The following is a 26,528-nucleotide window of genomic DNA, read 5'->3' as shown; positions in this document are numbered from 1 at the left end:
TTGATTATTTGGAAAGGCACATATCTGTCTACATATAAGGTCCCACAGTTGACAATGCATGTGAGAGCACAAACCAAGCATAGTCAAAGGAACTGTCTGTAGACCTCCAAGACAGGATTATCTTGAGTTACAAATCTGGGGAAGGGTGCAGAAACATTTGTGCTGCTTTGAAGGTCCCAATGAGCACAGTGGCCTCCATCATCCATAAATGGAAGAAGTTCAAATCCACCAGGACTCTTCCTAGAGCTGGCCACCCATTTAAACTGAGCGATCAGGGGAGAGGGACCTTAGTTGGGGAGGTGACCAAGAACCCAATGGTCACTCTGTCAGAGTTCCAGCATTCCTCTGTGGAGAGAGGAGAACCTTCCAGAAGGACAACCATCTCTGCAGCAATCCACCAATCACGCCTCTATGGTAGAGTGGCTGGACAGAAGACACTCCTTAGTAAAAGGCATGTGGCAGCCTGCCTGGAATTTGCCAAGACACCTGTAGAACTCTTACACTATGAGAAACAAAATTCCCTGGTCTGATGAAACAAAGACTGAACTCTTTGGCGTGAATGCCAGGTGTCGTGTTTGGAGGAAACCAGGCACCATCCCTACAGTGAAGCATGCTGGTGGCAGCATCATACTGTGAGGATGTTTTTCAGCGGCAGGAACTGGGAGACTAGTCAAGACTGAGGGAAAGATGAGAACAGCAATGTACAGAGACATCCTGGATGAAAACCTGCACCAGAGCATTGTTGACCTCAGACTGGGGGGAAGGATGATCTTTCAACAGGACAATGATCCTAAAAGCACACAGCCAAGATACCAAATGAGTGGCTTCAGGACAACTCTGTGAATGTCCTTGAGTGGCCCAGCCAGAGCCCAGACCTGAATCCAACTGAACACCTCTGGAGAGATCTGAAAATGGCTGTGCACCAACGCTCCCCATCCAACCTGATGGAGCTTGAGATGTGCTGCAAAGAGGAATGGATAAAACTGCCCAAAGATAGGTGCACGAAGCCTGTGGCAACATATTCAAGAAGACTTGAGGTTGTAATTGCTGCAAAATGTGCATCAACAAAGTATTGAGCAAAGGGTGTGAATACTACACACATGTGATTTGTTAGATTTTTTTTTTTTTTAAATTGTGTGTGTGTGTGTGTGTGTGTGTGTGTGTGTGTATGTATGTATGTATGTATGTATGTATATATATATATATATATATATATATATATATATATATATATACGTGAAGCACTGTGAATACTTTCTGGATATACAGTATGAGTGTGTGTGTGTGTGTATATATATATATACTCGTATATTCAAAATGGCAGTTTATGATGCTGTTAATACCCATGACACTGACATTTCTGAGATTTCAATCCATTGTTTTCATTATTACTAGTGTTTAAGAAAAATAGTGATTAAAACCAGAATTTTATTTTAAATCTAATTTAAATGCAAACATCTTTATTCCGGTCAGTTTCTGGAAGCGTGTGCTCGTGCTGTGTGTCACCACATCCACCCAACCAGACAACCAGTCCTCCTCCACCTGTTGAAAGACGGTTATATCTGCTGCACCCAGGTACAATGTGGGCGTCACCTTGGAGATCCCAGTTGCTGGGGTCCTCAACACTGAGGCATCTACATGCTGGGTCTTGCCCAGAGAAGCGCACCACTTGGCCAAAATTTCATAGCTAAGGTTCCCTCACAATGCAAATGATATTCCACCTTGGAGTATCCAATGTCTCTGGAAATAACTGCTTGTTTGACACGGTCACTCCTCTGAAGAAACCTAGTACCGAAGACATCCAGTTGTCAACTTTGGTCTCTGGTTATCATCCAGGTCTCACAATAATATTAAGACAAGAAGCACCAGCATTCTAAAGACTTGGACCTTTGTTTTTCTGCAGAAATATCGGCATCAATAAACACCTCTGTCCAGCAACCTTCGTGACTCCGTAACCTCTTTCCAGGTGTCACTCGCACCCAAAGGCTGAGGACCCAGAGATACATGAATGTTTCTAAAAGTCCAACACTTTTACTGGATATTGGTACACTTCTGATGGCTAAGTCCAGGAAGTCATTGAAAGAACTGGATCTTAGTCTTAATCTAGGACATTTGCAAACCCAGGCATGTTGACACCTCCCTCACCTTCTAGGGTGCTCCAGTCATGTTAGTCACTGACTCCACAAAGATCATAACTGTTCCTTGTCAAGCTTTTGTTGGTTTAGGTGCATTTTCTGGATTTATTATTCAGGTCATCGGAAAAAATCTGAAAAGTTTAATTCCAAATGCTACACTCTAATGTTCCCACAGAGCTTGTTGTTTTTGTTAGTTGTGACAGTGGCACCATTACCTCTGCAGCCAGAATGTTCAGTGGTCAAGCCACCCAATGTTGAGGTAGAGATGAAATACACTTTGACACTCCTCAGCCTGTCCCTTCAGTTGAAACTGGCTCCACATAAAACAGGAAGCCATAATGAGCTACTTGGATCTTGGGTTTAAGGGTGTTAACCAGTCTCACCCACATTTTTGGAAAATGACAAAACAAAATACTGAGCTGAGTGAGATCTGGCGCCTGCTACTCCTCGGGAGAACACCACATCCTGTGTTTCTGTGATTCTCACATTATACAGCTGTCAGTCACCTCGGTTGGAGAGGCATCGGATAAGTGTGACCTTATTTTCGCATTCTTGGCTGTATCAGATGTCCTAAGTGACGTAAAGATTCAGTCTCTTGGTGTGAAGGGTTCAGAATAGAGTAATACTATTTTGGGTCAATAGAGCAAGTATGTCCAAGTCTGGGGAAAAAAAAAAAAGCAATTTACTTCAATTTTATCCAAATCACAACACAGTCACACCAAAGCGCTATACACCAACAAGGTGTAAAGTATACCCACCCACTGAGCAAGCACATTGGTAACAGTGGTAAGGAAAAACTCCCTCATATGTTTTTTTTTTTTTTTTTTTTTTTTGTTGTTTTAATTATAGGAAGAAACCTTGACCATCTGGTTTCACCATACTAACAGCTGCTTGCATTAATCAGGAAGCAGTCTTAGACTTTTGGACTTTGAATTTTGGTCCAATCAGAAGAGATGGTCTTGATGCAGGTCAGATTGTATGCTGTCTCGGTTAACTAGGCTGTCATCAAACACCTACTGGTCTCTCACAAGAATGGAATTGCAGTTTGCTGGATTATTTGCACTCTTCTTCTCCTTTCCCAACAGCAGCGACACAATTTTTGCACGATATCATTCATTCAGCAAATTGGAGCTCAATTTGCATATTGCATGTGATAATGTTGCTGTTAGTAGTAATACCATAACAATACTACAATGGCAACAAAATTAACTGAAATGAACCTGCATACATTTTTTTCAAATTATTCCAACTGTAGTACTCTTGGGGTTGGCAATTTGCTGACAGGACTCGTGCCCATCAATAAACCTGTCTTTTGCGAGGATACCAAGCTGCAACTCAAAGGGTGAGGGTGGTGTAAAATTCATGGAAATATCTTTAGCATGCTGCCATAACTGCGATGTAAAGTAAACAAACCTTGGGGACAGACCTTGCAACAAACTTTACAATTTGAAAATGCCAAAAATTATGGAAGAGAAAGTCCTGCATCTATTGATCTTGTCGTACATAACTCTTTGTCAAGTTGAAAACTTGCACAAACTTGTCAGTTAGATGAGTATTGTGCTTTTCAAATGAGTTCCATCCTTGGCCTTTTAGCCAAGGTTTAGACTCATGGCAATAGCTTAGTTTCATAAGTGAACACCCTCTGTATTGACCAGGCTGGGTGTTATGCAGGAACATGATGTTGTATTTAGGGTGGGGAGACCACGGTGGTCTCAGCGGTTCACAGGGTGGACAAGTTTGCGCTTCTAGGCCCACTTGATCTCCTTTTTTACAGCCTTCTTAAATTTCTACCCTAGAGAACATGTGCTTTTGAACTAACTGTATCCAGACCTTTTTGGGTTTGGCTTCACTCATGCAAATCTAAAACAAAAGGCGGAAAAAATGAGCTTGCTCACTTTTTTCTCTCTCTCCCACTCTGTCTAGCTCTCTCACTCACTCTCATTCTAAATCACAGACTTGGAAGCTGCTGAGCTTCTGAAAAGGGTGGTGACTTCCTTTTGGATAAACATGTCATTAATCTGAAAGAACACATTCTTTCCTATCGTAAGATAACCAAGGGGGGAAGCGTTTGGTGTTGTAACATAGGCGGGCCCTTCACGTTTGCCTGTTTGGATTAAATGGCCCTCACAATGCAGAACAAATTAATTTGTGTACATTCAGTAGATGGGTTTTGAGTTAACCTGTCCCCTCTTTGGCATGCATTTCTGTCTGCTAGTGGAGTGTATTACCACCTTTTCTTTCCATTTGTTTTGAATTTATGGCCCAGCAATCTTATATGTCTGATATAAGGTCCCAGTTTGCATACAAATAGGTCAGTAAGTGATGATGCTTTTATTACTGTTGCCAAGGACATAATAAAATCTTCGGCATTTATTTATTTATTTGTCTGTCTGTCTATTAGCAGGATTACGCCAAAACTACTGCATGAATTTTGATGAAATTTTCACCACAGATATTAGGCCATGGAGGACTCCACTGAATTTTAGAGGTGATCCAGATTCTAGATCAGGATTTCAATTTGTACACTTCACTTTGTAGAATTTTGAAGATTACATCAAAACTACTTAACAGATTTTTACCACACATTGGTGTTAGGCCTTGGAAGACTCTATTAAATTTTGGAGGTGATCTGGATCTGGATCCAGATTCTGGATCAGGATTTCACTTTGTAAACTTTTAAGGATTACATCAAAACTACTTCACGGATATGACATCAAGATGTAAAATCAGGATCAGGAAGACACTATTTAGTTTCAGCTTGTGAATGAAATATCATATTGCAACTTCTTGATCAGTCGGACCATTCTGGATCCGTATGCAATTATTGCATTGTGTTGTGGAATCTTGATCCAGGTAAAGTCCGGATCATGATGTGAATGACATTTTTTATTTTGAGTCCTCGTCAACCCATGGCAGATGTCAGAAATCTCCGATTGCTTTTGTTTGTTTATATATATATATATATATATATATATATATATATATATATATATATATATATATATATATATATAATAAGGAATGCAATCTAGTGTTTTTGGAGGCATGACTGTTGTCTCAGTGAGAAGGTGCCTGGTTCACTTCCCTTCTTTGGTCCTTTGTATGTGGAGTTTGCATGTTCTCCCAGTGTTTGTGTGGGTTCCCTTTGGGTGTCCCAGCTTCCTCCCTCTTGCAAAGAAATGTAGGTTAGATGAATTGGTGACTCTAAAGTGACTGTCGGCATGAATGTGTTTGTCTGTCCACTTGTGGCCCTACGATAGACTGGCGGCCTGTCCAGGGTGTACCCCACCTCTTGCCCAATGACTGCTGGGATAGGCTCCAAGCCCCCACCCCCACCCCCTTCACCAGAATGAACAGCTTCAAAAAATGGATGGATGACCAGGTGCTTAAGACATTTGTAAATGCTGTCTTCAATATTATTCCAGCCTAACCTTTCACCAAGTACAAAAGCCAATTCAAACATCTTACAGAGAGCACCCTGAACTTGCCACAGGACTAGCAGCAGTGTGGATTTGGGACAACTCGCTTTTTCTCAGCATGTAGTGTAGAACATTAGGCCTGTCAGTGATGGTGATGGAGTCAATAAAGCGCATTGTTAAGTTGTTACTCACTATGACCTGGGAGGTGCATACGGTGGAGGGTTCTGAAGAGAAACAAGAAAAATATGGTGGCTTAGTGGTTCGCACTGTTGCCTCACAGCAAGAAGGTCTTGGGATGGCTTCCACCTAATCCTTTCTGTGTGGAGTTTGCATGTTCTCCCCATGTTTGTGTGGGCTCCCCCTGGGTCCTCCGGCTTCCTCCCACCTCCAAACACATGCAGGTTAGATGAATTGGAAACTTTAAATTGACAGTAGCTGTGAGTGTGAGTGTGAATGTGTTTGTCTGTCTGCATGTGGCCCTGCAATAGACCATTTGCTTGGAAAGCGAGGTGCTTGCCTGTAGACTGTGCAGTCTGTCCAACACAGAGGCTGCATAGAGTTCCTCAAAATTCTTATCGATAAAGAGGGTGGATTCATGAGCACCAGCACAGAAGCTGAGGTCTTATCCACCGCAGCCAGTTCAAATGGACGAGGGTGTATGTTTTTGAAAGACCCAAACCGCTCGCTCTGGAGTGATATTCATGTCTTTGAGGCCTCCATTGTTGAGGTTGTGAAACTCCTAGAAAGAGCATGTGGAGTTGTGAGGTCCCTGGACAGAGGTCTTTGACAGTGCCTTTGGTGATGCTGAGGGCCCCGGGGGCTGTGGTTACTGAGGGGAAGCACACATTTCACCTGGCTGCAACAAAGAGATGTAAATCATTTCAGAGGTGTTATCTGCTTACTAACCAGCATTTTTAGATGTAGAAGTGTTTATTTCTCACTAGCTTGGACAAAATATGTGAGAAACAGATTTATACAGAAATACAGCTGTTTCGGCGCATATTTTGCCATCTTGGCTTATTTTGTTCGAGTGAGCAACCAGGTGACATCACGCTGCCTATTCACTCGGATTGGCAGTCACTGTGCCCCATCACTCAGCATTTGTATAAAATCGACTTCTTGTATGTTTTGGCCCCACCAGGCTGGTGGAAGAAAAGAAGTATCCATTGAAGAAATTTTGTTATTCTGTATATTTCAGTAATAATGTGTATTGTGTACTGGTGTTTTCTGTTTCAGAACACGGTTTCATTGGTTACACAGCCAGGCTGCTTGGCAGCAACACTCTGCCAGATTACAGCCCAGGTGAAAACTTCTTCACAGTCTTTGGGGTGTTCTTCCCTGCTGCTACAGGTTAGTTAAAACCTAGCCTCTCCACAAAGGCCAGATATAGAATGTAGAAAACAACGTTGTGGCTAAAACACTGATCGTTCTTTACACAGGTGTCCTCATGAACGTGTGTATGTTGAGATCCACCATCTTGCCAGTTGAGCAAATTTTGCGATTAAGTATTTGTTGAGTTGAGCAAGATCCAAGACAGTCAGTTACGTTGAGTCGTTAGATGACAGAGAAAGTCACAGTCCTGAATATTTTCATCTCTTCCACTTTATTTTTTAATATGCAGGATAACAGTATGTTTCTTTGTTGGACATATGTTGTATACATTTTCATGGGGCGTATGTGTTATAGGGGTCATGGCGGGCTTCAACATGAGCTCCGACCTTCAGCGGCCTGAACACAGCATCCCTGTGGGAACACTGGCAGCTGTCTTCACTTCGTACGTACACACACAAGTACAGAGTTTTGAGACTCCATCTGGGAAGCTACAATACCAAGGAATTCAAAATTAGACAAGCTGTAAAACAGGGCTGCAATAAAAAAAACTATTTTTGTAATATATTGATATTTTTATCAGTTGATAATTTTTTAATTAGTTTGATTATTCTCTCATTAGTTCATTATGTTTTGTTGAACTTACCAGTAAATCATAACAATAAATTCTCCCAATAATGTTCAATCTTGTATTCAAATATTTTGCATTTAAAAAGTACTTATTTTTACAAATTAAAAAAAAAAATCCCAACATATAAAGAGTGTAACATGCGAAAAATCAAAAAGGCATTCATGGGGAAAAAATATGAAAGAAATCTTGCACACGGCTTTACCTTTGGGAATTTGGGGGGGGGGGGTTGGGGAGTAAAATTCATACATATTGAATAAGGCAACAAGTAACAAATATTTTATCTATTAAAGGTATAGTGCCAATGTTTTTTTTAAAGATTAAAAGCATAAAAATAATTTGCTTTCGCACCACTATAACTTTATTCTTTAGCATTTAGATAGGAGATTCATAAAATGATGTTCAATCAATCAATCAACTTTTTTCTTATATAGCGCCAAATCACAACAAACAGTTGCCCCAAGGCGCTCCATATTGTAAGGCAAGGCCATACAATAATTATGAAAAACCCCAACGGTCAAAACGACCCCCTATGAGCAAGCACTTGGCCACAGTGGGAAGGAAAAACTCCCTTTTAACAGGAAGAAACCTCCAGCAGAACCAGGCTCAGGGAGGGGCAGTCTTCTGCTGAGACTGGTTGGGGCTGAGGGAAAAAAACAGGAAAAAGACATGCCGTGAAGGGGGGCAGAGATCGATCACTAATGATTAAATGCAGAGTGATGCATACGGAGCAAAAAGAGAAAGAAACAGTGCATCATGGGAACCCCCCCACAATCTACATCTAAAGCAGCATAACCAAGGGATGGTCCAGGGTCACCCGATCCAGCCCTAACTATAAACCTTAGCGAAAAGGAAAGTTTTAAGCCTAATCTTAAAAGTAGAGAGGGTATCTGTCTCCCTGATCTGAATTGGGAGCTGGTTCCACAGGAGAGGAGCCTGAAAGCTGAAGGCTCTGCCTCCCATTCTACTCTTACAAACCCTAGGAACTACAAGTAAGCCCGCAGTCTGAGAGCAAAGCGCTCTAATGGGGTAATATGGTACTACGAGGTCCCTAAGATAAGATGGGACCTGATTATTCAAAACCTTATAAGTAAGAAGAAGAATTTTAAATTCTATTCTAGAATTAACTAGGAAGCCAATGAAGAGAGGCCAACACGGGTGAGATATGCTCTCTCCTGCTAGTCCCCGTCAGCACTCTAGCTGCAGCATTCTGAACCAACTGAAGGCTTTTTAGGGAACTTTTATGACAACCTGATAATAATGAATTACAATAGTCCAGCCTAGAGGAAATAAATGCATGAATTAGTTTTTCAGCATCACTCTGAGACAAGACCTTTCTGATTTTAGAGATATTGCGTAAATGCAAAAAGGCAGTCCTACATATTTGTTTAATATGCGCTTTGAATGACATATCCTGATCAAAAATGACTCCAAGATTTCTCACAGTATTACTAGAGATCAGGGAAATGCCATCCAGAGTAACGATCTGGTTAGACACCATGCTTCTAAGATTTGTGGGGCCAAGTACAATAACTTCAGTTTTATCTGAGTTTAAAAGCAGGAAATTAGAGGTCATCCATGTCTTTATGTCTGTAAGACAATCCTGCAGTTTAGCTAATTGGTGTGTATCCTCTGGCTTCATGGATAGATAAAGCTGGGTATCATCTGCGTAACAATGAAAATTTAAGCAATACCGTCTAATAATACTGCCTAAGGGAAGCATGTATAAAGTGAATAAAATTGGTCCTAGCACAGAACCTTGTGGAACTCCATAATTAACTTTAGTCTGTGAAGAAGATTCCCCATTTACATGAACAAACTGTAATCTATTAGACAAATATGATTCAAACCACCGCAGCGCAGTGCCTTTAATACCTATGACATGCTCTAATCTCTGTAATAAAATTTTATGGTCAACAGTATCAAAAGCAGCACTGAGGTCCAACAGAACAAGCACAGAGATAAGTCCACTGTCCGAAGCCATAAGAAGATCATTTGTAACCTTCACTAATGCTGTTTCTGTACTATGATGAATTCTAAAACCTGACTGAAACTCTTCAAATAGACCATTCCTCTGCAGGTGATCAGTTAGCTGTTTTACAACTACCCTCTCAAGAATCTTTGAGAGAAAAGGAAGGTTGGAGATTGGCCTATAATTAGCTAAGATAGCTGGGTCAAGTGATGGCTTTTTAAGTAATGGTTTAATTACTGCCACCTTAAAGGCCTGTGGTACATAACCAACTAACAAAGATAGATTGATCATATTTAAGATTGAAGCATTAAATAATGGTAGGACTTCCTTGAGCAGCCTGGTAGGAATGGGGTCTAATAAACATGTTGATGGTTTGGATGAAGTAACTAATGAAAATAACTCAGACAGAACAATCGGAGAGAAAGAGTCTAACCAAATACCGGCATCACTGAAAGCAGCCAAAGATAACGATACATCTTTGGGATGGTTATGAGTAATTTTTTCTCTAATAGTCAAAATTTTGTTAGCAAAGAAAGTCATGAAGTCATTACTAGTTAAAGTTAATGGAATACTCAGCTCAATAGAGCTCTGACTCTTTGTCAGCCTGGCTACAGTGCTGAAAAGAAACCTGAGGTTATTCTTATTTTCTTCAATTAGTGATGAGTAGAAAGATGTCCTAGCTTTACGGAGGGCTTTTTTATAGAGCAACAAACTCTTTTTCCAGGCTAAGTGAAGATCTTCTAAATTAGTGAGACGCCATTTCCTCTCCAACTTACGGGTTATCTGCTTTAAGCTACGAGTTTGTGAGTTATACCACGGAGTCAGACACTTCTGATTTAAAGCTCTCTTTTTCAGAGGAGCTACAGCATCCAAAGTTGTCTTCAAAGAGGATGTAAAACTATTGACGAGATACTCTAACTCCCTTACAGAGTTTAGGTAGCTACTCTGCTCTGTGTTGGTATATGACATTAGAGAACATAAAGAAGGAATCATATCCTTAAACCTAGTTACAGCGCTTTCTGAAAGACTTCTAGTGTAATGAAACTTATTCCCCACTGCAGGGTAGTCCATCAGGGTAAATGTAAATGTTATTAAAAAATGATCAGACAGAAGGGAGTTTTCAGGGAATACTGTTAAGTCTTCTATTTCCATACCATAAGTCAGAACAAGATCTAAGATATGATTAAAGTGGTGGGTGGACTCATTTACTTTTTGAGCAAAGCCGATAGAGTCTAATAATAGATTAAATGCAGTGTTGAGGCTGTCATTCTCAGCATCTGTGTGGATGTTAAAATCGCCCACTATAATTATCTTATCTGAGCTAAGCACTAAGTCAGACAAAAGGTCTGAAAATTCACAGAGAAACTCACAGTAACGACCAGGTGGACGATAGATAATAACAAATAAAACTGGTTTTTGGGACTTCCAATTTGGATGGACAAGACTAAGAGACAAGCTTTCAAATGAATTAAAGCTCTGTCTAGGTTTTTGATTAATTAATAAGCTGGAATGGAAGATTGCTGCTAATCGTCCGCCACGGCCCGTGCTACGAGCATTCTGACAGTTAGTGTGACTCGGGGGTGTTGACTCATTTAAACTAACATATTCATCCTGCTGTAACCAGGTTTCTGTTAGGCAGAATAAATCAATACGTTGATCAATTATTATATCATTTACCAACAGGGACTTAGAAGAGAGAGACCTAATGTTTAATAGACCACATTTAACTGTTTTAGTCTGTGGTGCAATTGAAGGTGCTATATTATTTTTTCTTTTTGAATTTTTATGCTTAAATAGATTTTTGCTGGTTATTGGTGGTCTGGGAGCAGGCACCGTCTCTACGGGGATGGGGTAATGAGGGGATGGCAGGGGGAGAGAAGCTGCAGAGAGGTGTATAAGACCACAGCTCTGCCTCCTGGTCCCAACGCTGGACAGTCACAGTTTGGAGGATCCAAGAAAATTGGCCAGATTTCTAGAAATGAGAGCTGCTCCATCTAAAGTGGGATGGATGACGTCTCTCCTAACAAGACCAGGTTTTCCCCAGAAGCTTTGCCAATTATCAATGAAGCCCACCTCATTTTTTGGACACCACTCAGACAGCCAGCAATTCAAGGAGAACATGCGGCTAAACATGTCACTCCCGGTCTGATTGGGGAGGGGCCCGGAGAAAACAACAGAGTCCGACATTGTTTTTGCAAAGTTACACACCGATTTAATGTTAATTTTAGTGACCTCCGATTGGCGTAACCGAGTGTCATTACTGCCGACGTGAATTACAATCTTACCAAATTTACGCTTAGCCTTAGCCAGCAATTTCAAATGTCCTTCGATGTCGCCTGCTCTGGCCCCCGGAAGACAATTGACAATGGTTGCTGGTGTCGCTAACTTCACATTTCTCAAAACAGAGTCGCCAATAACCAGAGTTTGATCCTCGGCGAGTGTATCGTCGAGTGGGGAAAAACGGTTAGAGATGTGAACGGGTTGACGGTGTACACGGGGCTTCTGTTTAGGGCTACGCTTCCTCCTCACAGTCACCCAGTCAGCCTGCTTTCCCGACTGCCCGGGATCTGCCAGGGGGGAACTAACGGCGGCTAAGCTACCTTGGTCCGCACCGACTACAGGGGCCTGGCTAGCTGTAGAATTTTCCACGGTGCGGAGCCGAGTCTCCAATTCGCCCAGCCTGGCCTCCAAAGCTACGAATAAGCTGCACTTATTACAAGTACCGTTACTGCTAAAGGAGGCCGAGGAATAACTAAACATTTCACACCCAGAGCAGAAAAGTACGGGAGAGACAGGAGAAGCCGCCATGCTAAATCGGCTAAGAGCTAGTAGCTACGCAACCTAGCGGATTCCTAAAAACACACAAAGTGAATAATGTGTAAATAATTTAGAGGTGATTCAGCAGAAGGAGTGCCCCAATCAAGGCACCAAACAGGCCATGAAGCAGCACAGGCAACGCACGACAACAGCGAACGCACGACAACGGTGCTAAAATAAAATAAAAATCGACTAAACACGCTGTGGAGCAGCACAGATAACGCACGACAACAGTGCTAAAAAAAAAATAAAAAAAATAAAAACGAAAGCATTAGCAAGCTAGTTAGCTTGCCAACGCTGATGAAAGTTAGCTGATAAAAGTGCTCCGTCGCGATGTTTCGACCGTTAGAGGTCTTCCTTAGGCGTTGGAGCACAGTAAAAAAGTAAAAAAAAAAAAAAAAAGTAAAAAGGTAAAAAAGTCTTGAAAAAGACTGTTAATTCAAGTCCAAAGCAGCAGGTAGCAGTCTCTGTGTAAACAGTTCCAACAGAGAGCCAAAATTCTGATGCCAGATTTGAGTGTCATGTTATGTTGCTCACATAATTCAAATTTATGCTATCTGAAACTATTTAGAATTTCAACTCCTGAAATTCTAGGGGATTAATTAAAGGGATCAAATGCTGTGACCAACGTTTAGTAGATTTGGAAGTGATTTACAATAAATCTTAATGTTAATGTGAGATGGGTCACAGATAATCTTAAAACTTCACACGTGCACATTCGCTTCCTCCTGTAGTTAGTCTGCATGACAGTGATGAATGAAAAGATGATATTCACTATGTAATTTTTTCCGCCAGATAAATATGCCCCCTTCATTAAAATGAGCTGTGATTTTGCAACGTTATAAAATTAAACCTACATTATAATGCTTGGATTTCAGTAGAAACAAAATTTTCTCAGTTTTGTGAAATTTGAAAGGCCCTGTAGCTTTAATCTATTGATTATTTCTGAATTAATCCACTATTTTGTCTGTTGCATTTCAGAAAATGGTGAAAAATATGTCAGTGTTTGCCGTTTAATTTAATAATAGATTATTTCTTACTGCTCTACTGTACAAGTAAACAGAGCAATGCACTTTAAGTGTATTTACTGTCTCCAAAGTGGAATGATCAATGCCCATCGCATTATGAATTCTATTGTGCCCTACCACATCTTCACATATCCTGCCTGCAGTAAATGTAACTCTTTACGCCATAAACAAGATATCCAGGAAGTCACTCATCCATGGTATCTTTCAGGGTTTTGTCAGGAAATAACTCCTACAGTACTTTTGGAAATTTGGTATTTTTTACGTACATGGGCATTTTCCCATATAATGCAAAAATAGCTCTTGTTAGTGTTGTTGTTTTTATTTATTTATTTGTTTTTTGCATTGTGGTCTTATTGGAGCACTGAGTGACTCTATCAGACATTCACTTCTGGAATGATGCTTACATTTTTCTATTAATAGTGAGAACAGAGCAGTTATTAATTTTATGTGGCGTACTGTTGGTGACCTTCAGGTGGTTCCTGTATCTGGTCTTTGTCTTCCTCCTGGGGGCTATCTGCACCAGAGAAGCACTCCGTTATGACTTCTTGATAGCAGAAAAGGTAATCTCCTGTCTCCGTTTCCATACCACCCAGTTCACAGAAGAGGTGAGGTGTGGAATTTCTCACAGTCTCACATTGTTGCTCTGACCCTGAGCACATTCTTAATGATTCTGTTCAACATCTAGTACACATAAATGATTTTATCCCCTTCAAACACAGTTTGTACAATTTTATACATGAAGTTCTACTACGTACACATCCATTGAAACCGGTAGGTTATTTCTTCAGGCAGACACCACCTACAATTGTACACACACCCTAATTTGCATAATTAATGCAGTAATCAAGGCTTATATCTGAAGTGGCTACTTTTACTCTCAAGAGGAAGTACTGATATTTTTTGTTGTACTCTGATATAGGTTGCGCTGTTAAATGCACAGTGGCAATTGAATCAAGTGGATTTCAGTTGACATGAAATAAAATTTACACTAATAGCAAATGGACTGTATTTATATACCGCCTTGGCAGCTATGGTGGCTCCTGAAAGCACTTTAAAATAATACATCATCATTAACCCATTTAATGATATACAAACACGCACACTTCATTCATCTTCCCCACCCACATTTTCTGTGTCTGGTTGTGAGATTGAACCTATGACCATATGATCACAAGCACAATTTGTGGGTGGGGAAGATGAATGAAGTGTGCGTGTTTGTATATCATTAAATGGGTTAATGATGATGTATTATTTTAAAGTGCTTTCAGGAGCCACCATAGCTGCCAAGGCGGTATATAAATACAGTCCATTTGCTATTAGTGTAAATTTTATTTCATGTCAACTGAAATCCACTTGATTCAATTGCCACTGTGCATTTAACAGCGCAACCTATATCAGAGTACAACAAAAAATATCAGTACTTCCTCTTGAGAGTAAAAGTAGCCACTTCAGATATAAGCCTTGAGTATTGCAACAGGATTATGGTAAATGAACTGCAGTTATATAGCACTTTTCCATCTGCATCAGACGCTCAAAGCGCTTTATTGTTATGCCTCACATTCACCCATTCACACAAACACACTCACACACCGATGTCAGGGTGCTGCCATGCAGGGCACTCACTACACACTGGGAGCAACTTGGGGATTAAGGACCTTGCCCAAGGGCCCTTAGTGATTTTCTGGTCAGGCTGGTGTTTGAATCAAGGATCCTCTGGTCGCAAGCCCAACACTTAACCACTAGACCATCACCTCTCCTTATATATTGTCAACACAGGTTTTGAACCAGTATTTGTTTCCATTATGATTTGATCTGTTCAGTATTTATACAATGTTGTCCCTGTCTCTGCTATTATAGTTATTAGGTGTCTAGTCATTAAAACCGTGGTTCACCATGTGGCACCTACTGTAAGTGTATCAATAATGCATTAAGAATGGTCAACATTGGCACCCTCTAGTGGCTGCTGCCTTTAACCCCCCCCTTCCCTAGGATTTTTCTGGTACAATCAATAGGACGTGTCCATGTTGTGCCTGGGGTAGACGAGTATAAAGTAGTCCAAGGAGATAAGGACACTTTGCAGGAGGCCTCCACAGAACACCGTAAAATAAGTGATATGGGCCGACTTTGAGTGCCACTTCCACTCAGTGCGTGTCCTGAATTCCCCATGCTATAAATACTAACCTTGTTTGCATTTACTCTTGTAGTATAACTAATAACTGAAGAATTTTGCTTGGAGACACAATGGCACTTAACATGTCAAGCTGCCAAAGTTTTTATCACAACAAGTTTCCTGTTATAATCATTTTGGGTGTGATTGTGGGTGTCTATAAATTAGTGAGTGTTCATTTAGTGGTTGATACTTCTTGTGACCCAAGTTTGAAGAAAATCTGATGTAGTCACAGTCTGATCCTTAGGGAAAAAATGTATTTCAATAGTCATTGTTTTCTTAAGAGACTGACTGCAGAGGAACTGAGCAGGGTGGAGCTGTTGTGAGTTCTCACCCCACTCCCCACCCATCCTCTTCTAGCCTGTGTTTGTTTTCACTCTTCCTCTAGGTCTCCTTGGTGGGTTTCCTCTTTCTCCTGGGCCTCTACATCTCCTCCCTGGCTTCTTGCATGGGCGGCCTGTACGGAGCACCCAGGATCCTCCAGTGCATCGCCCAAGAGAGGGTCATCCCCACCCTGGCCTTCCTAGGAAGAGGGGTGAGTGGGTTGATCAGTGCAGGAAGTGATGAATTTGAATGGACAGAGGTCAGGTTTGGGAGCCTTCACTGGTGCTACACATTGCCACATTCAGTACATGATGGAACTACTGCATCAATGATAACGGTACGTTAAGTGTACGTTGGTACACGCCGTCAAACTTGGACTTTCAGTCACCATGACGAGAAAACCAGTATCGCACACGAGGTCTCACAAACAGCAAATAAACATGTTTGTACGCTCACAGTAACTGCTCTCATGCAACACTGAATTTAAAATTGAAGCATTAGCATCTTTATTTTGTTGCCAGTTTTAGAATAACTGAATAAGTTAATGATCAGAGTTTGGATAACTTAGTGTACACACCTACAGTGCACCCTGGTCAGCAACCACTCAAAATTACAGAGTCCAAATGTGCAGAACAGCTTTTGGTCAGTCAGCATTTTTAGTAAAAGGAATACACGTGGTATTCTTCATCAATATACAGTGGTCCCTCGTTTATCGTGGGAGTTACGTTCTAAAAATAACCCACAATCGGCAAAATCCGCGAAGTAGTCAGTGTAATTTTTTACAATTATAGACATTTTAAGGCTGTGTAACTCTTCACTACACACTTTATACACTTTTCTCAAACAGGCATTAACGTTTTCTCAGTTTTCTCTTGTGTGTAAACACTCTCAAAGTTCAAACCTTAGTAGAAAAATAAGACCAACCTGTTTTCAGGCCCAAACATTTGTTTGAGAAATAAAAATAGAATGTTTTCCTATAAATAATTATGATGGCTTTTAGAACTAACAAATTTAATTTTAACGATCAACCTACGAGGTTGGACACATAAGAAATTATTAATAGTGACTCACCAGTATTTCACAGATCCTCTGATCGCGCCTCTTCGTCCTGGCGCCGCTCCGCTGTCGCGTCATTTTTCCACTGAGTGACACCTCGCTGCAGGTGTCTTTTTCCGAGTGAAGAACACAGTTATGAGTAGTTGTTGGTGCTCTTTTCGGAACACAATGCGCATGCTCTCCCTTCGCGGTGCCGCGACCGGCCTGCTTGATGAGGACGCAGAACACAATGCAAAATTGTACTAAAAAAATCCACGAAACTGCGAGGCCGCGAAAGGTGAAACGCATTATAGCGAGGGACCACTGTAAATAAAATCCTAATCAGAATGGAAGATGTTTAACATGAAGATCAAGCTCAAACTGAAACAACAGCAGCAATGTGGATGTTAATTCACTTAATTTTGTACCATTATGTTCAGATTTGTTGGACACTAGCAAAGATTCTTATTCTGTAATTTTTGTTGCTTTATTCATAAGAATTGGATGCGTTTTGGTTTTATATGATTTTTTTTTTTTGTTTTTTTTTTGTATTTTAAAAACCTGAGCAGGAACAAAAACTGCAAATTGGCTTAAGATGGATGTGTGTCACATCTGCCACAACACTTCATGTTTTCCATTAAGTAAAGATTATTAACTGTCAAAAGTCATAACCTGCAACTATCTGTCATTAAAGATATATTTCAGTTAATTATATTTCCCCAATTTGCCTCAAATCTACCAAATGTGTTCAAAGTTTGGGCAACTTTTAACAGTTGTTGAATGTTCCTATATAGAATAGAAGCTGTGGTCTTATCTCATGGACTGCATGGATTTAATTAAAATACTGCAGGCTAATCTGAACATTCATATTATTGTATCCATCATTGCATCTGTCTGTATAGTTACAAAAAAACCTTTTGAGCAGCTGTGAGAAGACATTTCTAACCAGCAGTAGTAACTGACTGATTGATATGTATTAAGTGTGTCTTGTTTCGGATGTATCTGGGGCGGGGCCGATGGAGTGAACAGGAAATGGTGACAGCAGTGCCTAATTATAGTGTGCAGACTCCCCTCCGTAGAATGAAGAGTACATTACAGAAATGACTCACAGCTCGCTGCCACGACACTACGCCACTCACAGTGTCATCTTGACCTCTGTTAACACTCAAACCTCTCTGGATGACACCAGTGTCTGACCTCTCTCAGGAAGCCAAGCTGTAGACATCTTGGACCAAATCAAAGCTTTAGAACAAACGCAGGAAGGGCGAAGCCAGAGTCCTGAGTTCTTGTGCAGCAGGCACCCACCAGTGCTGCTTTCACTGTGTTACACATGAAATCCAACCACATGTTAGTTACAGAGTTTAATGTGACTTTACACTTTACACTTTAACGTGACTTTTCTAAACAGCCTTATAGATGGCCACTGGAGCTACACTGTGGTCACTCACTCAAGATTACTACCATCATTTGTCCGACAGCTACCTTGGCTGTGTACACAGGGTAAAAAAAAATGTGTGTTGACTGAGCAAAATTGGCTAAAGAGCCAATTTAGAGTTGACATGTTCAAATCAAATCAAACTTTATTTGTATAACACTTTACAACAGTAACGACTTAACCAAAGTGCTTTGCATGAATACATAAAATGAACAACAATAAAACAACAACACAACCATCATAATAAGACTCTGTGTGCTAAAACCATTTCTGAACAAATAGGTTTTTAGCTTAACTTTGAACAGAGATAAATGTTGACCAAAATTGAACTAAAACTCATTGTTTTTGGTTGTTCCAAAACTTGAGTTCTTACATGAAGAATAACACCCAAATAACTATTTGCATTTCTATTTATGCATGCATTTATTATGACATTGGTCCAAGCTGGAAATATCAAATATTGAAGTATTATTTAAACCGTTTCTTTTTCTGTCCCATTACTATGCATACATTTTGCTCGCAATATGCATAGGTGTCAACCTCCCTCCTTACAGTACCCAGAGTTCATCACCTTGATACTGTACAAGCAGTGAAAAGACATAGCCTTGGATTAGTAAGTGTCAGAGGCACTGTCCAGGTCAAAACTAGGACCATCCAAGAGTGCACCAACAAGCTGACCTTCAGGGACACATCAGTAGGTGTCTCAGTCAGCAGAAGATGGAGAGTAATGAGGAAGAATGGGAGACATTCTGGAAGGCCAAAGTCTACCTTGGGATGTACCATTGGACATCCTAGCAATACCTGTAAAATTCTGGGCTGAAGGACAATCCAGAGATTTTGAAGAGGCCTTAAGTACCAGATCCATAGCAAGTTTCAAGTTTTAGCCAGAGCAGCTTGAACCCAAACGGCAGGCTGTGCCAAAATACCCCAGAGCCAGTCCAGCATATAGTGGTGAGTAAGATGCAAACAGCATACTCAGAGAGGCATGACCAAGTAGCTGGGATAGTATACAGGGTCATCTGTGCCATATGCTGATGGTATATACCACCAGAGGTAACTGAGAATGGCAGGGTGAAGGTGCTGTTGGACTTCAAGTTCAACCAGATGTAGTTGTGCTTGACAAGGAGCAGAATAGGACAGTTGTAGTAGATTTGGTGATTCCACTCAATATCAGAATGAAACAGCATGAGAAGATATAGAAGTACCGCAAAACGGGCTGAAGGAAGAACTAGAAAAGATTTAGAAGATAAAAGTTGAAGTGGTCCATGTAATAATCAGAGTTTTTGAGAATGTGACCTAACTGGGAGCATCTGGTAAAGAACCAGAGCTTATACCGCCTTCCTCCCTTTGTGATAATAATGGAATTGTATTTTTGTGTTTTCTCTCTAAATGTTGATAAGACATTAAGCAATTCAAGTGACTCTTGTTTATTTAATTGGCTTGAATACCTCCATTCATGCTTCACCCAAGCTTCCATGTCTGACCACAGTTATGTTTACCATCATTTGCCCAGTTTTCTTTTAGCCATGTAGTGGCTGTGGTGAACAGAATGAATAATAGTTCATGTTTCAGTTTAATATTGTATGTATTTAAAAGTACTTTTTTTTTCTAAACATTTTTGTTGGTGGAGCAAAGAGGGTAGAAAATAATGTAGAGAGCTGTTGGGCGTCCCTGATTTGATATATAGGAACGGCATGTTTCATCTTTCTGTTCTGTCATCTCGTGCTAACCACTGTTTCAGTAATCATCTTCTGACATTGTCTTGCTCTTAAACAGAAAGGCCCAAACAAGACTCCAGTGGCAGCCATCTGTCTAACCAGCCTACTGACTATGGCCTTCATTTTCATTGGCCAGGTCAATGTTCTAGCCCCCATTGTCACAATCAACTTTATGCTCACCTACAGCTTCATCGACTACTCCTATTTCAGTGTGGCAATGACTTTCCATCTGCAGAATAAGGAAAGGAGGGAAGCAAGAATTCAGCATAGGTCAACCAAGCAGAGTTCTGGAGCACTGATAGAGGAAGTCTTCCAGAACTATGGGAGTGGAGGTGTGGGTCTACAGAGTAAAGGCACTCTATTGGAGTTCTCGAAGGACATGGACCAGATCTTTCCACCAGTCTCAAATGGAGATGCAACAACTTCTGTGCACCAGTTGAGCAGCAGATGCAAGAGCAGGAAGGACAAAGCCACAGCTAAGCAGAAGCTAATGGACAGCTTTGGCTTGGACCCGAACAGAAACTCTGATGGTGGTGTTGATGAAGTACATTCAGCTCCCCTGCAGCATGAAGCGGAAGTCCACTGTGACAGTGAGGAATTGGTCATCAGTTTTGGAGAACAGACACAAATCAAAAGCTTTGACAGATCTCACCAGGCAGACTGTGAGCCATCTGCTCCACCTCACAATCACAGTGCAGGTGAATCAGGCTTACAGTGAAACACTAGACAGGACAAATGATCAGAAACGCTGGTTGTAGATGTTTCTTACTGTGTTCCGTAACACAAACTTTTCTTAACTCCTTTAGTTGTTGGAGGTAAAGGGGATCACCAGAGCTTTGATATCAAACCAATGCCAGATTCAGTCTATGCCAAATTCTGCAACCACTGGGTAGCTCTTAGTGGTGTAAGTTGCATATTTCACACTCATGATGATGCAGTATATTCCTTAACTTTTTCAAATTATGTTTGTGTAAATGACTGTTCTCTTTCAGGCACTGAGCTCCGTATTCATCATGTTTGTTATTCAGTGGGTGTATGCCTTAGCAAATATCGTGGCTGCTTTGCTGCTTTTCTTCTACATTGGAAAAACAAGTCCAGGACTACCCAAAGGTGATTTCTGCTGTGCTTTCTGTTGAGAACCATTTAGCATGGCTTCATATAGAGGTCCTGTTAGGGTGGACAAATATCCCGAGTTGGACATTTGCTACATCCATTTGTGAAATGTCCTACTTTTTGATAAGTTGGCACTTTGCAGTTCAGGATATGACGTACAACATGACCATGTTTATGTATGTTTCCCTCTCTCAAATACACACTCATTCACTCACTGTCTGATTTTTTTTTTTTTTTAACTTGCCTTTACATTTTTAAATGTACAGTGATACCTAATGATCTGTCTTGGAATCTTTATTTATATATTGAAATACCACAGCACATTATAAAATACATTAAATACTTTATTGCTGTATTTGGGCATCACACTAATTTAAATATTTATATATTTTTTATTGTTAAATGGTGTTCACAATTTCTACAAAAGCTTGTTTCTGCAGGAAAGTGGTCTAACAGTTTGGCTTTTGGTTTATTCCCCACCCCAGGGATCGCAGCTCAATTCAGTTTCTTCATGTGGATCAAAACGACAGTGAGCAGCATTGGCAGGTATGGCTTGTTCTTGCAAAGCACTCATTTGGCCTGCATGTTGATCACCAGTAGTATCAAAGAGGATACATTATTTTTCTTTTTAATGAAAAAGTATGAGCTTTAACTGTCATATAAAATACATTTCTTTAGAGAGTCAAAGTGCATTGCAATTTATTTTCATTATCCAGAAATAAATTCCTGGTATAAATTACAGTGCATCCAGAAAGTATTCACAGTGCTTCACATTTTCTACATTTTGTTATGTTGCAGCCTTATTCCAAAATTGATGAAATTCATTTTTCCCTCAATTCTACACATAACACCCCATCATGACAACATGGAAAAACGTTTTGGGTTTTTTGGGGACATTTTTAGGTGATCACATGTACAAATATTCACACCTCTTGCTCAAAGAATTCAGTCTTTGTCTCATCAGACCAGACAGTTTTGTTTCTCGTGGTCTGAGAGTCCTTCAGGTGACTTTTGGCAAACTCCAGGTGGAGCACTTCTAGGAAGACTCCTGATGGATCTGAACCTCTTCCATTTGCGGATGATGGAGGCCACTGTGCTCATTGGGACCTTCAAAGCAGCAGAAATGTTTTTGTACCCTTCCCCAGATTTGTGCCTCAAGACAGTCCTGTCTCAGAGGTCTGCAGACAATTCCTTAGATTTCATGCTTGGTTTGTGCTCTGACATGCACTGTCAACTGTGGGACCTTATAGATATACAGGTGTGTGTCTTTCCAAATCATGTCCAATCAACTGAATTTACCACAGGTGGACTCCAATTAAGCCATAGAAACATCTCAAGGATGATGAGTGGAAACGGGAGGCACCTGAGCTCAATTTTGAGCTTCATGGCAGAGGATGTGAATACTTATTTATGTGTGACTAGCTGGGGTACCCGGCACTGCCGGTTTAACCTGTTTTAGACATAAGCCACATGCCAATCATTTTAATCAAAACAATTGCCCAACATTTGTTTTTGTAATGCTGATGTCTTATAAATATAATAGTTAATGGACTAAAGTTTGTCCAGCAGAACTATAAGAGGTGGACTCCCCAAACTAAGTGTAAATGCTTGGTTAAAAGACAAACACATTTGAAGCCCTTCATGCAGACTTTGTTTTGCATTCAAATTTATAACAAAATTACACACAAAAGGTAGATAACAGTAAATGTAAATATCAGTGAATCAAAGTTTAGGTAGTGGTGTATTTCACTGTTTTTACATTGCAATTTTACAATCATAAAATGAATGTTTTCAGACAGGAAGGCAAACTGGGTTGTACAGGACAGTCAGGTGCTTAACGACAGACAGACAGACGTAGCCCTTTATGTGTATAGATTTCTTAGTTTTTTATTTTTAATAAACTTGCAAAAATCTAAAAAAAATTCCAGAGTGATTAAGGACAAGACAAAATGTACTTTTTGAGTCAGTTGTGTTTGTGGAGCTGTGGGTGCAAAATCTGGAAGTCTGAAGTGGGTGTGATTGTGCTCTCCTCTTACACAAAGGCTATGCACTGTGCTCAGACAGTGTGTAGAGTCTCCATTAAGGCTTTCAAAGTTGAATAAAATTTCTCACAAACATGCAAACCAAACATTCCTCAAATTATAGTGTGAGCTATACCTGTAGATAATGTAGTCACAAGTAGATGATCACTTCATGACTTACACTGTGCCTGACATTTGCTTCTCTTTACAATTTATTTGTTTAATGTAGGAGGACGGGGTCTCCCCGAGCTGAGATGGTAGTGACGCCCCCTCTCTCTGCAGTGGGAGTGAAAACCAAGCAGCTTACAGAGGAAAACACAGACTTTGCATCTCGTCACCGATATCATCAGTCATCCTTATTCAAAGTAGATAAGATGGTGCAGCCGCCACTCTAGTGATGGACTGGAAGCAGCCAGAAATGGCTGGAACATAAACACTATTCCACACGTTTGTGTGCTAACTTGACTGAACAGATATTTATGAACTCTGATTATTTTCTTCTGTACTCGTGGACTGGTGCAGGAGTTGCTGGTCTTCTCTTTGAGAAGAAACTGAAAACTACCTTTTGATTTTTGTTTTTTTGTTTGTTTGTTTTTTTGTACCTTTATGGCCATGGATGTGTTGAGTCTTGTATACCTGCTGTTATTGTTTTTGTCAGATTGTACTGTGAAAAACATTACCTGCTGATTAGGTTGTGTTTTTAAAAAAAAAAAAAAACATCCATCCACCAAATCTGGTGTCAGTATTCTTTACACATTGTAAAATTTGTAAATTTAGATCTTTATGTTTAGAGTTAAATGTTCATTAATGCTGTGTTCACGTGTTGACTGTAGAAAACCATCATACCAATCGTCATAACAGAATTACCTAATCATTTATCCATTTTAAAGCCGGGGGACTCTGCACTTAAATAATACATCTCTTGTTTCTCCTCATTAAAAGATCAAATCAGGCTTGTCCTTGTTGATGTAGCAGGTGGTTGCCACAGCCAGAGGTGGCAGAAACTTGCTGTCAACATCTCATTGAACATCCCATGTACGATGTGCCAGTTACAGCCAACATGTGAATGCAGCATTACAGCCACATGCAATGTTGGGTATTGTTTTCATTCCTGTGTGTGAACAAAATAACTCGAAGGGTTTTCAACCAATTTGGAACAGAGTTGATGTAATGATTGTCAGCCAAGGACAAAGTTAATTTTGAGAAAAACTGGTTAAAGGTCAGTGTCACAGGCCAAGTTCCAAATGTTGGCCCAATGCTTGCATACAGGGGATCTTTAGAATTTCTTCTTGGAGGAACTGGTTGGTGATATGCCTGTGGTTATGAGTAAATACTAAAATGAAGTCATATACTGTATAAGACTTTCAAGACATTGAAAGGTCATGAGTGTTTATATAATGGGTGAGTGGATCCTTGTCATTTGATTGGTGCTTTGTATGTCACATGACATGGATTACTCGTCCCATTTGTGTTGCATTGCATTTACCATGCAAATTTGGCTCCATACATTTTGTACCATTGCACACTGTGAACCCCGCCACGCACACACGTTTAGCTAAACGTGGTGGAGTTTGTTTTGCTGACAGATGATTTGAATGAGCTAAATGACTGTGCTAATTCTTCTAACATGCACACACAAAAACAAATCCACTATGCCATAAGCCATCTGGAGGCATGAAGAGCTGTTGCGATGAAAAGATGGACAAAGCTCTGACGTGATTTTTTTGCTGGACTGAGGAAGTACACAGTCTTTTTTGGAAGTAACATGGACTACCTAACTGTTTTTCCAAGTTGACTGAGAAAAATTTTGGACTCCTATTTGAAGTTCATGTTGGACTATTAATGTCAAAGCACCAGTAACAAACACCAAAATGTAAGTCCCCTTTCTGTTGTTTATACATTAAGATATCTAATGACAAGTATCTATCTTAGCTGTTATATAAAACATAAAATTTAGGTTTTTACATTCTTTCATTGAATGGGACATTTCATCTTTCACCTCATGAAATATTTGTACCATTGAACTCATAAATATTCATTATTTGTATATTAACTCATTTTGTAGCCAGTATGGAATAAACATGGTCAAAGGGTTTAGTTGAGGATAAAGTGGTTAAATTTTTGACAAAACAAATCAATTGTCAAGACCACATAGAACAATACGTATTATGGTCTCAGTGAATCACTAACTTGAATGACTCTGTGACAAACAGGTAAACAGGGGGTTGCACTCTGAGTGCTATTTTTGTTTTAGAGTTGGTCCAGAATATTACGTAGTTAAATTCTCAGCGTTTGTGATGAAATTTCAGACACAAATTTGTGCTTTTCCAACTAATCTACAGTGGTTAAGATGCAAAATGTGCAGCAGAAGTTATTAAATTAATAGGATTCATTCAGAAATGTATACAGAAACCAAATGGTCTAACTTTTAATGGGGAAGAATAGAGAAATGGGTGACCTGGAGAGAAGTTTTGTCACATGACTGGCATGTCAAAATGTCCCAGTTGTTCCAGTGCCTGCAGACCTGTCATCCACACCCTACCTGATCAGGATCAGTTTACAGCTGTGGCAGAAGAGAGGGACAACAGTTTACAAACTGCAACCACCAATCTAACGCAGCTGTGCCAATGGGAAGATGGTGATGGAGGGAAAAGTCTGAATAAGTGCTTCCAGCACATGCTCTGACATTATTACACAGAACAAATGCGGTCACCAGGTTTCAACCCAGTGGAACAGTTCTTGAAGACAAAGCTGGAAGGATTCAAGGTGTTAGGTTCACATTGTATGGTACTTGGTGATGGGGTTTTGCTTTCTCAATGGCTAAAATATTCTTCTCCAATGTGACTGAGCTTGTGTGATAACAAAGGTTGTGACAAGGATGTAGGGACTCTGCAGCCCCTCTGCTGCTTTGAAGGTACCAATGAGCACTGGTCTCCATCATCCATAAATGAAAGAAGTTCAGATCCACCAGAACTCTTCTAAATCTAGCCGCCCATGTAAATTGACATCAGAGGAGAAGGGCTTTAGTCATGGAGGTGTCCAAGAACCTGATGGTCACTCTGTCAGAGCTCCAGTATTACTCTGTGGAGAGAGGAGAACCTTCCAGAAGGACAACCATATCTGCAACTCTTTGGCCTGAATGCCAGGCGTCATGTTTGGAGGAAACCAGGCACCATCCCTATAATGAAGCATGGTGGTGGCAGCATCATGCTGTGGGGATGTTTTTCAGCGGTAGGAACTGGGAGACTAGTCGGGATTGATGGGAAGATTAATGCAGCAATGTACAGAGACATCCTGGATGAAAACCTGCTCTAGAGCACTCTTGATCTCAGACTGGGGGGAAGGACAATGACCCTAAGCATACAGCCAAAATATCAAAGGAGTGGC

The 26,528-nt window shown here is 40.4% G+C and overlaps 1 protein-coding gene across 2 annotated transcripts in view; it reads left to right on the top strand.

The window, feature by feature from the left end:
* Positions 1 to 24,037, top strand: part of slc12a8 (solute carrier family 12 member 8) — a 33,716-nt gene extending 9,679 nt beyond the window's left edge. The window contains exons 5-13 of one of the 2 annotated variants that reach the window (XM_034186220.1): positions 6,791 to 6,904; positions 7,241 to 7,328; positions 13,801 to 13,888; positions 15,884 to 16,030; positions 20,066 to 20,705; positions 20,814 to 20,911; positions 21,000 to 21,117; positions 21,606 to 21,666; positions 23,371 to 24,037. In XM_034186220.1, the coding sequence (XP_034042111.1) occupies positions 6,791 to 6,904; positions 7,241 to 7,328; positions 13,801 to 13,888; positions 15,884 to 16,030; positions 20,066 to 20,705; positions 20,814 to 20,911; positions 21,000 to 21,117; positions 21,606 to 21,666; positions 23,371 to 23,536 (1,520 nt within the window). In that variant the 3' untranslated portion in view covers positions 23,537 to 24,037. Of the gene's footprint in view, positions 1 to 6,790; positions 6,905 to 7,240; positions 7,329 to 13,800; positions 13,889 to 15,883; positions 16,031 to 20,065; positions 20,710 to 20,813; positions 20,912 to 20,999; positions 21,118 to 21,605; positions 21,667 to 23,370 lie in introns of both variants that reach the window. The other variant, XM_034186219.1, reaches the window with a different exon arrangement.
* Positions 24,038 to 26,528: the final 2,491 nt, after the last annotated feature.

Source organism: Thalassophryne amazonica, chromosome 14 (assembly GCF_902500255.1).
Source record: "Thalassophryne amazonica chromosome 14, fThaAma1.1, whole genome shotgun sequence".
NCBI lineage: Eukaryota > Metazoa > Chordata > Actinopteri > Batrachoidiformes > Batrachoididae > Thalassophryne > Thalassophryne amazonica.
This window is presented reverse-complemented; position numbering and strand designations above follow the sequence as displayed.